Source organism: Lactuca serriola, chromosome 3 (genome assembly GCF_051521515.1).
Source record: "Lactuca serriola cultivar US96UC23 chromosome 3, Lser_US96UC23_V15, whole genome shotgun sequence".
NCBI lineage: Eukaryota > Viridiplantae > Streptophyta > Magnoliopsida > Asterales > Asteraceae > Lactuca > Lactuca serriola.
In genome coordinates, this window is record NC_136410.1 from 35,228,278 (window position 1) to 35,241,479 (window position 13,202).

At 40.1% G+C, this 13,202-nt stretch overlaps 1 protein-coding gene across 1 annotated transcript; it reads right to left on the reverse strand.

Annotated features, from left to right (window-relative positions):
* Nucleotides 1-345: 345 nt before the first annotated feature.
* On the reverse strand, nucleotides 346-1,248 carry LOC145094344 (uncharacterized). The gene is made up of 2 exons (XM_079032582.1): nucleotides 1,017-1,248; nucleotides 346-929 (listed from the first exon to the last, which is right to left on the reverse strand). Exons 1-2 carry the CDS (start codon nucleotides 1,125-1,127, stop codon nucleotides 384-386), a joined length of 657 nt encoding a protein of 218 aa, XP_078888708.1. The 5' UTR covers nucleotides 1,128-1,248; the 3' UTR covers nucleotides 346-383.
* Between the last annotated feature and the right edge of the window lie 11,954 nt (nucleotides 1,249-13,202).

Below are 13,202 nucleotides of genomic sequence, written 5' to 3' on the forward strand. Positions count from 1 at the left end.
TCATAACAACGTCTAGGATGGCCATTTAGTACTTATGTAATAAACATGTGCCCTGTGCAATCTGAAGTGTGACATGGTGTACGTAAGTTACGAGCGAGTATTATCCCTTTCAAAGCTAATCGACATAACATTTCAAATTCTCTATCCTCTTCCATTACACATTCTTCATTATGATTCGATGAATTAGGATCATCACTATTCATCCTACATAATACAAATAAATTGATGTCAACCATTAACACATAACATAAAGTCAAACAATAACACATAATATAAAATGTCAAATACATAATGTCAAAGGACAACACATAATGTCAAAGCATATCACATATTGTCAAAGGATAACACATAAATGTCAAAGCATAACACATATGGCTAAATCATTATTTCATAAGTAACTTAAGAAACTCCATCTTGGCTTCGTCGGTCGTTGGAAACATAAAAGCTTCACGGTTTTGCTTTTTGGTGAAGACAAACAAGGCTTGTGAAAAATTGTTGGACCCTTTACGAAAATCGGGGAACTTGATGACAATGGCCATGCAATCTGCTATTGTTGGGGACAGATTATTTTGTGGATAAGTTTGTGTGCTTTTTGATGATATGGCATCCAATAAAGCATCAACTTTTTCTTCATAAATTGAATTTTTACTCTTGGTTGGACGGTTGTTGGAAACAGACTTAGACCTCTTCTTTTTACTTGAACTACTTTCATGGAGACTAGTAAAAAGAGGCTCATCATCATCTAAATTGATTTCATCACTATCTCCTTTGCCCTCCATATTTTCTTCGTTTGGATTGCTATTGTTTTGAAATTGTAATGGAGTCATAGTCTGATCTCTAACGGCAACAGAATCCCGAAACAAAATAGCATATTTCTCATCAAATATGCTCAAATCTGTGTTCCTAAATTTGGCATAATCTTTATTCTCCTACAAGACAAAAAGATATTGTAAATCAAATATGTTCAATCTATATGCAATCATAACTTAAAATAATTAAAAAAATAGTAATCATACCTTTATTTTCTCCTCCCACCACTCGGGGGACGCATCTACTAGGCTTCTCGTCCCACCGAGTCCGGTTTCAAGCCTCATTAAGCGGTCATAAAGCTTCCACTCTTTTTTCATGTTCTCCCATTTGTTTGTTAGTTGTTTTTTTTTCAAGGCTATAACCTGTTTTCTCCTTAATGCGTTTTTGTATATTTTCCCACCCAATTTTATCAAAGGAGGAAGTGGGTTTACGGCCTTTTTTTTTTCAATCAAGCACGAATCAACAAACACCATGAAGCTACAATTATCCCACCCAAATTTTGGTTTTTTCATTTTTAAAGATGTTTCACAATCAACAATTGTAGTGTTGTTTTCATCCATTATCTGTGAATACATATAGTATTAACATTTAAGCAACAAACCAATTTCATTAACCTTTCTAAATGATTTCATTAGTTTATCAAAATTCTAATCAAAACAGAAAAAATAGATTATCACAACATATCAATTTCACAAAACAGACATCTGTTAACACAAATATAATCCATGAAAAAAAAATTTCATCAGCTTCTGTGACAACCCGAAATTTCCATTTTGTACAAACAATATCTATTCAATAGAAGCCAGTCCAGTTTCAGTGATTTTCAGACTTTTCCGAATAAGTTTGTGTACATTAGGGTTTACGTTTAAGGAGATATCAGGAGAGTGGATGCTCATGGGTTTGTGAAACTTGAGCCTTTCAAAACTTCATAATGTTAGAATCCAATTCCAGAATAAAAATATTTTTGCCAAAATATTTCAGGACTATAAATAGAATTCTGAACTAAATTATTCATTATTCACATTTCCAACTAGAGAAAAGCCAATTTCTCTCTCACGGATCTTCGGGTTTTCATCCCAAATCGTGAGTCTACTTTCCTAGATGTGTTTTAATACTTTTTATACGCTTAATAACATTGTTTACATGCCAAATATGTAAGATCCGGGAGTTTACCGCCCAAGAACGTTCTTGGGGAGTAAACTCCAAAACAAGGCCTAAAAGCTACCTAGTCCCATTTCCTTGTTAGGTAACTAGTTAAGGACATTATGTATGATCTTTTAAGGCTAGAACACAATCAAGAACACTTAGCTTTTGGAGTTTACGGCCCAAGAGTTTCTTGGACCGTAAACACCATTTTTCAAGGGCTTAAAGTGCCCTAAACACCCCTTAAGGCTTTAGACTTTAACCCTCTATTACTTGTAGCTTGAATGGGGAGTAAAACACATCAAAATCATCCCTAAAAGGGAGTTTACGGCCAAGGATATGCTCTTGGGCCGTAAACTCCAAGTAAAGGCACCAAAGTGTGCCTAAAGTCCCTTTTAGCCTAAATCAAAAGTCTAGAAATTATCCTTTGTGTGCAAGAGGCTTAAATGAATTAAAACACCCACCCCATAGGAGTTTATGGCCGTAAACTCTAGGGGATATGGCCTTTAGGCCGTAAACTCCTCAAAGGAGCATTCTAAGGCCCTAAAATACCTAAAGGATTAAACCACAAATGCTAGGCTTATTCTAGAAATCATTTGACACCTTAAAACACCCAAAACCACCAAGAATGGAGTTCATGGCCGTAAACTCAAGGGTTTACGACCGTAAACTCCAAGGGTGGGGTTTTTTGGGTGGTAAACACTTATTCAAGGTTCTTGGAAGCTTCAAACCCCTTTTGCCTTGTCCCATATCGACTTAGATGCAACCCTTAGGACCTATAACACTTATACAAAGTGTTTACATGTTCCTAAGTGTCCCAACTTATTTCATTAAGTTATTATTTGGCTAATTAGTTATATATATGCTCATTATATGATAACTAGGCTCGTGCGTGTGAACAAGTCTCCGTTTGCCACCTAGCACGGTATCCGACACTACAATCCAAACAGCTCACCACAAGTGAGTTCATACCCCTTTAATCAACCTTTGAAATGATTTTAAATGTTTTAAATACTTTATGGGGGGAATACAAGTTAAATACTTATAGTTATTGCTTCAATCACATGTGATTGCATTAATCACATGTGATTAATAACTAGGAAACCAATGATTTTATCACTGTTCAAACTGTTTATCAAACTCTTTTACTTATCAAATGCTATTATTTAAACTTTGTTTTACTTCTTATAAATTGCATGCCCATATATGTATAGATATATAAATAATGTTTAAAGGTCTTAGGAAGGCCATCCGCCCTATTTCCTTTTTCTCGATTTGGATGTGGTCTGGTGGGATTTCGGGTAACCATCCGAAGGTCATTTCAATATTAATTATATATCAAATATACATCTATAGACATAAAAGTACTTCCATATTCATACGTACTAGACACATCATTAGTAAGTTACCATCGGGGTAACGCAGGATCATACTACTACAACTTCTAGATCAATGAGTCAGTTCATTCATGAGTCTATACATTAATTATATATCAACTGGCTGCCTCCCGAGCTGAAGTCTTGGAACTTCGAGCCCGTCAGAGGGCTCAGGATCGACACCTTCAAGAGGTGTTTCGTCAAGTGTCAGACCTCAGGGCTCGCCCGAGGAATTCCCATCGCCGTTAGATGATGTCTAGTGCATCTCTGTCTTTTGGTTAAGGAATAGCCTTTAACATCTGTGCTCTAAGTAGCACTTGTCTGTAAAATATTCCTAACTTTCAATACTCTAATTAGGAATCTAAGAACTGTCAAACTTTTCTGTATGGTATGATGTAAGACCTACTGTTAGGTCGATTTTCCCTGAACTTATTACATCAGTAATACCAGTATTATTGAAATCTATCTAATCTGTGGGAAAAATCTGTACACTTGTGTTTTCCTACTAATATTCCTTATTGTGATTTCAAACACTCATTCAACAGTTGGGCTATGGTTAGTTAGTCCATGTGTCACTCTCACGTTGCTTACAAATTGATTCTTACCATTTTCTTATCTTTATAAACTTATAGCTGAAAGATGCCTCCTCTCAAATCTCCCAGGAATAACCCTACACCTCCACCACCTCCTCTGCCTCCGGTCATTGATACTGCAGCCCTGAATGCTGCCGTAGCTGCAGCAGTGGCAACTGCCATGGCTCAGTATCACTCATCTGATGCCAGCAGAGGTGGAAACCCTGTTGAATCAACCCCGGTTGAAACCCATGTGTGCTCGAGAGAGTGCTCCTACAAGGATTTCACCAATTGCAAGCCGAAGCCTTTCTATGGCACCGGCGGAGTCATTGCCCTCTCGCAATGGTTCGAGAAGACTGAATCAGTCTTTGAAATCTGTTCATGCCCTGCGGCGAGCAAAGTCAAATATGCCGCAAGCACCTTTGAGGGAAAGGCCCTGACGTGGTGGAACAACCACGTGAAAGCTCTAACCCTCGTCATAGCCAATGACATGGGCTGGGAAACGATGAAAAACCTCATGATGGAGGAATACTGCCCGAGGGGCGAAGTCCAGAAATTGGAACAGGAACTTTGGAACCTGACTATGAAGGGCACCAACGTGGTCGCTTATACTGCCCGATTTAGCGAACTGGTGGCCCTCTGCCCCAATATGGTTCCCACTGAGGGGAAAAAGATCGAGAAGTACATATGGGGGCTAGTGCCTCCGTATCAGGGGAATGTCCTAGCATCAAACCCCGCTACCTTCGACAGTGCCAAGCGATTGGCACAACGACTCATTAACCATGGAGTCAAAACCCCTGCAACCACAACAACCCTAGCCATCCCGGAACCCTCCAAACCCACTGACACTAAGCGGAAATTCTGGGATGAAAAGAAGAAGCAGCAAGCTGCCAAAAAGCAGCAAATTGTGGCAGTGCATGCCGCAGTAACCCCTACTGCTGCTACTACTCCGGAGAAGCAGTATGCTGGAAGTTTGCCTAAGTGCAACAAATGCAACTTCCACCACAACGACCCCTGCCGTGAAATGCAGTGCTCTAACTGCAACAGGAAGGGACACACCGTCCGTTTCTGTAAGTTCCCGGCACAACCGATCAACCAAGTCTCTGGCTCTGGCGCGAGCCCGACCTGCTATGGATGTGGCGAAACAGGCCACTTTAAGAGGGACTGCCCCAAAGTGAAGAATGCTGGAGGAGCAGGGAGGGTACTAGCTATAGGCCACGGGGAAGCAGTTGCTGACCCGACCGTGGTGACTGGTACGTTCCTTCTCGATAACTCCTATGCATGCATTCTGTTCGATAGTGGAGCGGAGCGAAGCTTCGTAAACCATAAATTTGCTCGCATGCTTAAACAACAACCACACACACTCAAAGAACTATTCACAGTAGAAATGGCTAATAGGAAAACTGAAAGTACGAATAGCATATACTTAGGTTGTACCCTAACTCTAGATAACCATTCATTCCCAATCGACCTCATGCCGGTCTCAATAAAAAGTTTCGACGTTATCATTGGCATGGATTGGTTAAGTCTTCATCGCACCGACATCATGTGCTACGAGAAAGCAGTCCGTCTAAACCTCCCGTCTAACAAAACTCTTATAGTCTACGGCGACAAACCCGGTGCAAGTCTTCGTATTATATCAAGTATTCAAGCACAGAAGTACCTGCGTAAGGAATACCATGCATTCCTTGCTCACGTCGTCGACACGAGCCTCGAAACGAAAGAACTAAAGAACATCCCAGTAGTGAGCGACTTCCCCGACATTTTCCCAGAAGAACTACCTGGATTACCTCCGCAACAACAAGTCGAGTTCAAAATCGACTTAGTCCCAGGAGCTACCCCAGTAGCCAAGTCGCCCTACCGATTAGCACCAGCTGAGATGCAGGAACTCTCTGGTCAACTTAACGAACTGCTCAGCAAGGGCTTTATAAGACCAAGTTTCTCACCTTGGGGAGCACCGGTCTTGTTCGTTAAGAAGACAGACGGAACATTTCGTATGTGTATCGACTACAGAGAACTCAACAAACTGACGGTCAAAAATCGTTACCCTCTGCCTCGCATAGACGATCTATTTGACCAACTGCAAGGGGCAAACTACTTTTCCAAAATTGATCTGAGATCCGGATATCACCAGTTACGAGTACTAGAGGAGGATGTGCCGAAGACAGCCTTCCGAACTCGTTACGGATATTACGAGTTCGTGGTGATGCCATTCGGATTGACCAATGCGCCTGCAGTCTTCATGGATCTGATAAATAGGGTATGCCGACCTTACTTGGATCAGTTCGTCATCGTTTTCATTGACAACATCCTGATATACTCCCAAAGTAAGGAAGAGCATGGTGATCACCTACGACAAGTTCTAGGGACATTACGAAGGGAAAAACTTTATGCGAAGTTCTCGAAATGTGAATTTTGGATCCGAAGAGTCGAATTCTTAGGACACGTGGTAAGCGAAGAGGGAATCCACGTGGACCCATCCAAAATTAAAGCCATTGAGAACTGGTCAGCACCGAAGACGCCACTGAAATTCGTCAATTTCTAGGTCTCGCTGGCTACTACCGCAGATTCATTCAGAACTTCTCCAGAATAGCAAAACCTCTTACAACCCTGACCCAGAAAGACGTGGCCTTTGACTGGGAAGAGAAACAAGAGAGAGCGTTCCAAACGCTCAAGCGAGCCTTGTGCACCGCGCCAATACTATCCCTCCCTGAAGGGATAGAAGACTTCGTAGTTTATTGCGATGCATCGAATCAAGGGCTCGGGTGTGTTCTGATGCAGCGAGGTAAGGTCATCGCCTACGCCTCAAGACAGTTGAAGACACACGAAGTTAACTACACGACCCAAGATCTTGAACTAGGAGCAGTAGTGTTTGCTCTGAAGATCTAGAGACATTATTTGTACGGAACGAAAAGCACTATCTTTACCGACCACAAGAGTTTACAACACATTTTCGATCAGAAGGAGCTCAACATGAGACAACGACGGTGGTTCGAGCTACTCAGTGACTACGAATGCGATATTCGTTATCATCCGGGTAAAGCCAACGTAGTAGCCGACGCCCTGAGTCAGAAGGAATACTCTGGTCGCAAAGTCAAGTCATTATCAATAACCATCCATTCACACTTGTCTAAGCAAATTCAAGCGGCTCAACTTGAAGCCATGAAACCTGAAAATGTGACGAGTGAATCCCTTAGAGGAATGGACAAGAATTTAGAAGCCATGGGTGACGGAGCCTTATATTTCATGAGCCGGATCTGGACACCGAAACACGGTGGTTTCCGAGACTTGGTCATGACCGAGGCGCACAACACTCGGTATTCCGTCCACCCAGGTTCAGATAAGATGTATCAGGATCTTAAAAAGCTATATTGGTGGCCTAATATGAAAGCAGAGATTGCTACCTTCGTAAGTAAATGCCTTACTTGCGCAAAGGTTAAGGTCGAGTACCAGAAGCCCTCTGGTTTATTGCAACAACCAGAGATTCCAGAATGGAAGTGGGAGCGGATCACTATGGATTTCATAACCAAGTTGCCCAAGACAACGGGTGGACTTGATACCATATGGGTCATCGTCGATAGATTGACCAAGTCTGCACACTTCCTGCCTATCAAAGAAACTGACAAGATGGAGAAACTTACGAGAACATACATTAGGGAAACCGTACGGCTTCATGGTGTACCTATGTCCATTATCTCCAATAGAGATAGTAGGTTCACCTCAAGATTCTGGCAATCACTACAACATTCCTTAGGAACAAGGCTGGACATAAGCACAGCCTACCATCCACAGACCGACGCACAGAGTGAGAGGACCATCCAAACACTGGAAGACATGTTGCGAGCCTGCGTGATTGACTTTGGGAAGGCATGGGATACTCATTTACCCCTTGTCGAGTTTTCCTATAATAACAGTTATCACACGAGCATCAAGGCTGCTCCATTTGAAGCTCTCTACGGCCGAAAGTGCAGATCCCCTCTGTGCTAGGCTGAGGTGGGTGATACCCAATTAGCCAGGGGGCAAGCTTCCGACAGTACTCTCACCGGTCCGGAGATCATTCGGGAAACGACAGAGAAAATCGTTCAGATTCGTGAACGATTGAAAGCCTCTAGAGACCGACAGAAGAGCTACGCTGATAAACGAAGAAAACCTTTGGAATTTCAGGTGGGGGACCGAGTCCTTCTGAAAGTCTCACCCTGGAAAGGCTTGATACGCTTCGGAAAGCGTGGGAAGCTAAATCTGAGATACATAGGGCCTTTCGAGATTCTTGCAAGAGTCGGCCCCGTAGCTTACAAACTCGACCTACCCGACGCACTTCGTAACGTACATTCTACATTCCACGTATCTAACTTGAAAAAGTGTCTATCCGACGAGACTCTTGTAATCCCACTCGACGAGATCGAGATCAACGAGAGCCTCAACTTCGTGGAAGAACCTGTAGAGATCATGGACCGTGAGGTCAAGCAGACAAAGCAAAGCCGTATCCCTATCGTGAAGATTCGCTGGAACGCCAAGCGAGGACCGGAATTCACTTGGGAACGCGAGGATCAGATGAAACTTAAATACCCTCGTCTTTTCGCTTAATTGTTTGTAACTTCTTATTTGCTTAAATTCTAATTTCGGGACGAAATTCCTTCTAACGGGGGGATGATGTGACAACCCGAAATTTCCATTTTGTACGAACAATATCTATTCAATAGAAGCCAGTCCAGTTTCTGTGATTTTCAGACTTTTCCGAATAAGTTTGTGTACATTAGGGTTTACGTTTAAGGAGATATCAGGAGAGTGGATGCTCATGGGTTTGTGAAACTTGAGCCTTTCAAAACTTCATAATGTTAGAATCCAATTCCAGAATAAAAATATTTTTTCCAAAATATTTCAGGACTATAAATAGAATTCTGAACTAAATTATTCATTATTCACATTTCCAACTAGAGAAAAGCCAATTTCTCTCTCACGGATCTTCAGGTTTTCATCCCAAATCATGAGTCTACTTTCCTAGATGTTTTTTAATGCTTTTTATACGCTTAATAACATTGTTTACATGCCAAATATGTAAGATCCGGGACTTTACCGCCCAAGAACGTTCTTGGGGAGTAAACTCCAAAACAAGGCCTAAAAGCTACCTAGTCCCATTTCCTTGTTAGGTAACTAGTTAAGGACATTATGTATGATCTTTTAAGGCTAAAACACAATCAAGAACACTTAGCTTTTGGAGTTTACGGCCCAAGAGTTTCTTGGACCGTAAACACCATTTTTCAAGGGCTTAAAGTGCCCTAAACACCCCTTAAGGCTTTAGACTTTAACCCTCTATTACTTGTAGCTTGAATGGGGAGTAAAACACATCAAAATCATCCCTAAAAGGGAGTTTACGGCCAAGGATATGCTCTTGGGCCGTAAACTCCAAGTAAAGACACCAAAGTGTGCCTAAAGTCCCTTTTAGCCTAAATCAAAAGTCTAGAAATTATCCTTTGTGTGCAAGAGGCTTAAATGAATTAAAACACCCACCCCATAGGAGTTTACGGCCGTAAACTCTAGGGGATATGGCCTTTAGGCCGTAAACTCCTGAAAGGAGCATTCTAAGGCCCTAAAATACCTAAAGGATTAAACCACAAATGCTAGGCTTATTCTAGAAATCATTTGACACTTTAAAACACCCAAAACCACCAAGAGTGGAGTTCATGACCATAAACTCAAGGGTTTACGACCGTAAACTCCAAGGGTGGGGTTTGTTGGGTGGTAAACACTTATTCAAGGTTCTTAGAAGCTTCAAACCCCTTTTTCCTTGTCCCATATCGACTTAGATGCAACCCTTAGGACCTATAACACTTATACAAAGTGTTTACATGTTCCTAAGTGTCCTAAATTATTTCATTAAGTTATTATTTGGCTAATTAGTTATATATATGCTCATTATATGATAACTAGGCTCGTGCGTGTGAACAAGTCTCCGTTTGCCACCTAGCACGGTATCCGACACTACAATCCAAACAGCTCACCACAAGTGAGTTCATACCCCTTTAATCAACCTTTGAAATGATTTTAAATGTTTTAAATACTTTATGGGGGGAATACAAGTTAAATACTTATAGTTATTGCTTCAATCACATGTGATTGCATTAATCACATGTGATTAATAACTAGGAAACCAATGATTTTATCACTGTTCAAACTGTTTATCAAACTGTTTTACTTCAAAATGTTTTACAAACTCTTTTACTTATCAAATGCTATTATTTAAACTTTGTTTTACTTCTTATAAATTGCATGCCCATATATGTATAGATATATAAATAATGTTTAAAGGTCTTAGGAAGGCCATCCGCCCTATTTCCTTTTTCTCGATTTGGATGTGGTCTGGTGGGATTTCGGGTAACCATCCGAAGGTCGTTTCAATATTAATTATATATCAAATATACATCTATAGACATAAAAGTACTTCCACATTCATACGTACTAGACACATCATTAGTAAGTTACCATCGGGGTAACGCAGGATCATACTACTACAACTTCTAGATCAATGAGTCAGTTCATTCATGAGTCTATACATTACATTACTAGTAGAACATATACAACTATACTAGGATGAGAACATATACAACTATACTAGGAAGAGAACATATACAACTATACTAGGAGGAGAACATATACAACTATACCAGAACTAGAAACATTATAGTACATATACGAGAATACGTTAACAATTGTGACCCACTATATCGGAGCATGCCTTAAATGTCATGGCCCGAGTTGTAGCCAGAATTCTCTTGGAGGGAGAGCGTGAGTTTGCGTATAGATCTATACTGGATTGACTATCCTACACCTTGCTGCTAGCTACAGCCGGACCTGCAAGTCTGCGGGTGCCAAACGTCATTCCGTTATTACGACCATTCGTATATCGTTGTTACCAGTCGATAGTATGGTGCAATTATCACATTATACCTTAATATAAATTCGGTTTAAGGTAGTTAGTACAGCAGTAGTTCCTATAATACAAAACTACAGTACTATAATGATTTACCCATTACATATTTTTAGTGATAACCTCACTTAAACATTAATGGACAAACTATATTTTGTTAAATGATAGTTACACTTGGTAGAAGGCTACTTTAATAGAAAATATAGGTTTTTCTGAGAGATTCAAACTTTTACAAACACTTACATACATTTTACAAACTTATACTTGAGACACATTCAAACTTTTTTTTGATAACAAACACCGACACTAAAATACTTATGAACTCACCAGCTTAATGCTGATAAACTCTTTCAAAATAACTTGTATTCTCAGGTCATCAGTAGACAGGTACCGATGCCAGCTTTTGAGAAGATGGAGCGCATTCAAGACTCGTCATATTATTTTGATTCACATTATATTTTTGGTGTCTAAAACTGTACAGAACACGCTTGTATTAAAATTATTTATTTAATGCAATGGATGATGTTGTTTGCTTATTTACATTTACTGTGTTGTGATACTGTACATGACGTCCTCCGCCCCAGAACGTTTCCGCCGTTCTTGGTTTTGGGGTGTGACAGATTGGTATCAGAGCATTGTTTATAGTATCAATTTCGGAAATCATAAATCAAATCAATTACATATAATATCAATTTCGGAAATCGGAAATCAAATGGAAATCGGAAATCAAATGTAACATCAGAAATCGGAAATCAAATGTAACATCATAGATCGGAAATCAAATGGAAATCGGAAATGGAAGAGATTGCAACATCTGAGATCGGAAATCAAATTGAAAAGAAACAAACCTGATCGCGGGGTTGCAGGTCGCGCGGTGTCGCCGGTGTTGCAGGTCGCCGATGTTTGTTGCAGGTCGAGATGCGAGAGGGATTGTGCGTGAGGAGAGAGAACAAGAATCTGTGAACTATGAATGAATGTGAATGACGTTAATTAGGTTAGATAAGGGGTATATTGGTAATTTCTAATTTTTAGCTGGTGAAAAGTTGGGAAAAGTCAGGTATACGTGACTTTTCAAAAAGACTCAAAATACTCTATGGAAAAAGTCATTTACAAAAGTCATTTTTACCTTACCAAACATCTTTTTGGACTTTTTCTAAAAGATAAAGTCAAAAGTCATTTTAAAAGGAAATCCAAACACCCTCTTAGTGTGCTAAGGTTGGAGGAAGTAGCGACAACACCACTTCTGTTGTATATTTTTCGCCACATATTTTTTGTTCTCAAGTAGATGTCACCTTATTTTTGCCACACGATTTAAATTTCTTGACATTTAGTGGTGTGGTTCGTAGAGTAACCTTTATAATTGGTTGGTCAAAGAAGTCAGATAAGGGGGAAGGCTCGACAACATATTGCCGAAGAGGCTTGTTTAACTCAACATGTTGCAGTGGAGGCGTGGCGTGGCAAGTGTTGAGTAGGCAATTGTCAAGCGGTTGTAGAGACCACTCCGCATAGTCTCTATAATCTCTACAAGTATATACTAACAAAATCCTTTGGTATTTTTGGAATCTCTACAAATATAGGAATCGCAAACTCCCACCAACAAATGAGAGACCAAACATCGGCCAACACCTCACAATTCATGAATAAATATCAATGTTATTTAAATAATTATAGAACAAGGGACACATTATCTGTCCAACTCAACACACTAATTTAACAAATTTGATTTGGTCGATACATGATTTAAGAGAGCCCTCCAAACTAAAATATTATAAAAAATCTATTACATTGTGGAATTAGTCACAACTTCCAAACTAGCTTTATCAATATAATTTTTAATGGATCATATTGTAAACTATTGCCACTAATTAAGATACAAAACTCATTTTTATGTACCGAGGGAACAAACAAACCACTAAACTGAAGAAAAGCCAAAAATTATAAATTTCCATAAATACCCCTCTATGCGAACTCTAACCCTAGTAGTGATTTTGAACGTCGATTCTTCAGGAGACAACTTGTATCATTTTCTAGCAAAATGAATCTTAAAAGACAATCTTTTAAGGAGGACGGAATCGTTTCTCTCCTCCCGCTCAAGCCACTGGACCCAAGATGAAGGAAGTCAAACTCAACCAAGTCGGATGCCTCTTAACCCCTCTTCCCCAAATTTGTTCTTTGGTTTCAACCTCCAATGGGTTCCTTAAACCAACACCCTTCTCTTTCTATCTTGCTCTCCTCCCTCTTATCCTTCTCCTCCTCCAACTCGCTACAACTTCTTCCCTCCTTAGAGGAATATCACTAATCCAAACATCCTTCCAAAATGTAGTCTTCAATTCATCATCAACTTGTTTCATGAGATGAGAATGTAAAATAAAACAT

What these genes read in the sequence shown, in the direction of transcription:
- LOC145094344 (XM_079032582.1), bottom strand. Translation starts at nt 1,127, where the DNA reads ATGAAAAAAGAGTGGAAGCTTTATGACCGCTTAATGAGGCTTGAAACC. An exon ending in GGTGGGAGGAGAAAATAAAG is followed by an intron (nt 930 to 1,016) that starts GTATGATTACTA and finishes TTTGTCTTGTAG; the next exon opens with GAGAATAAAGATTATGCCAA.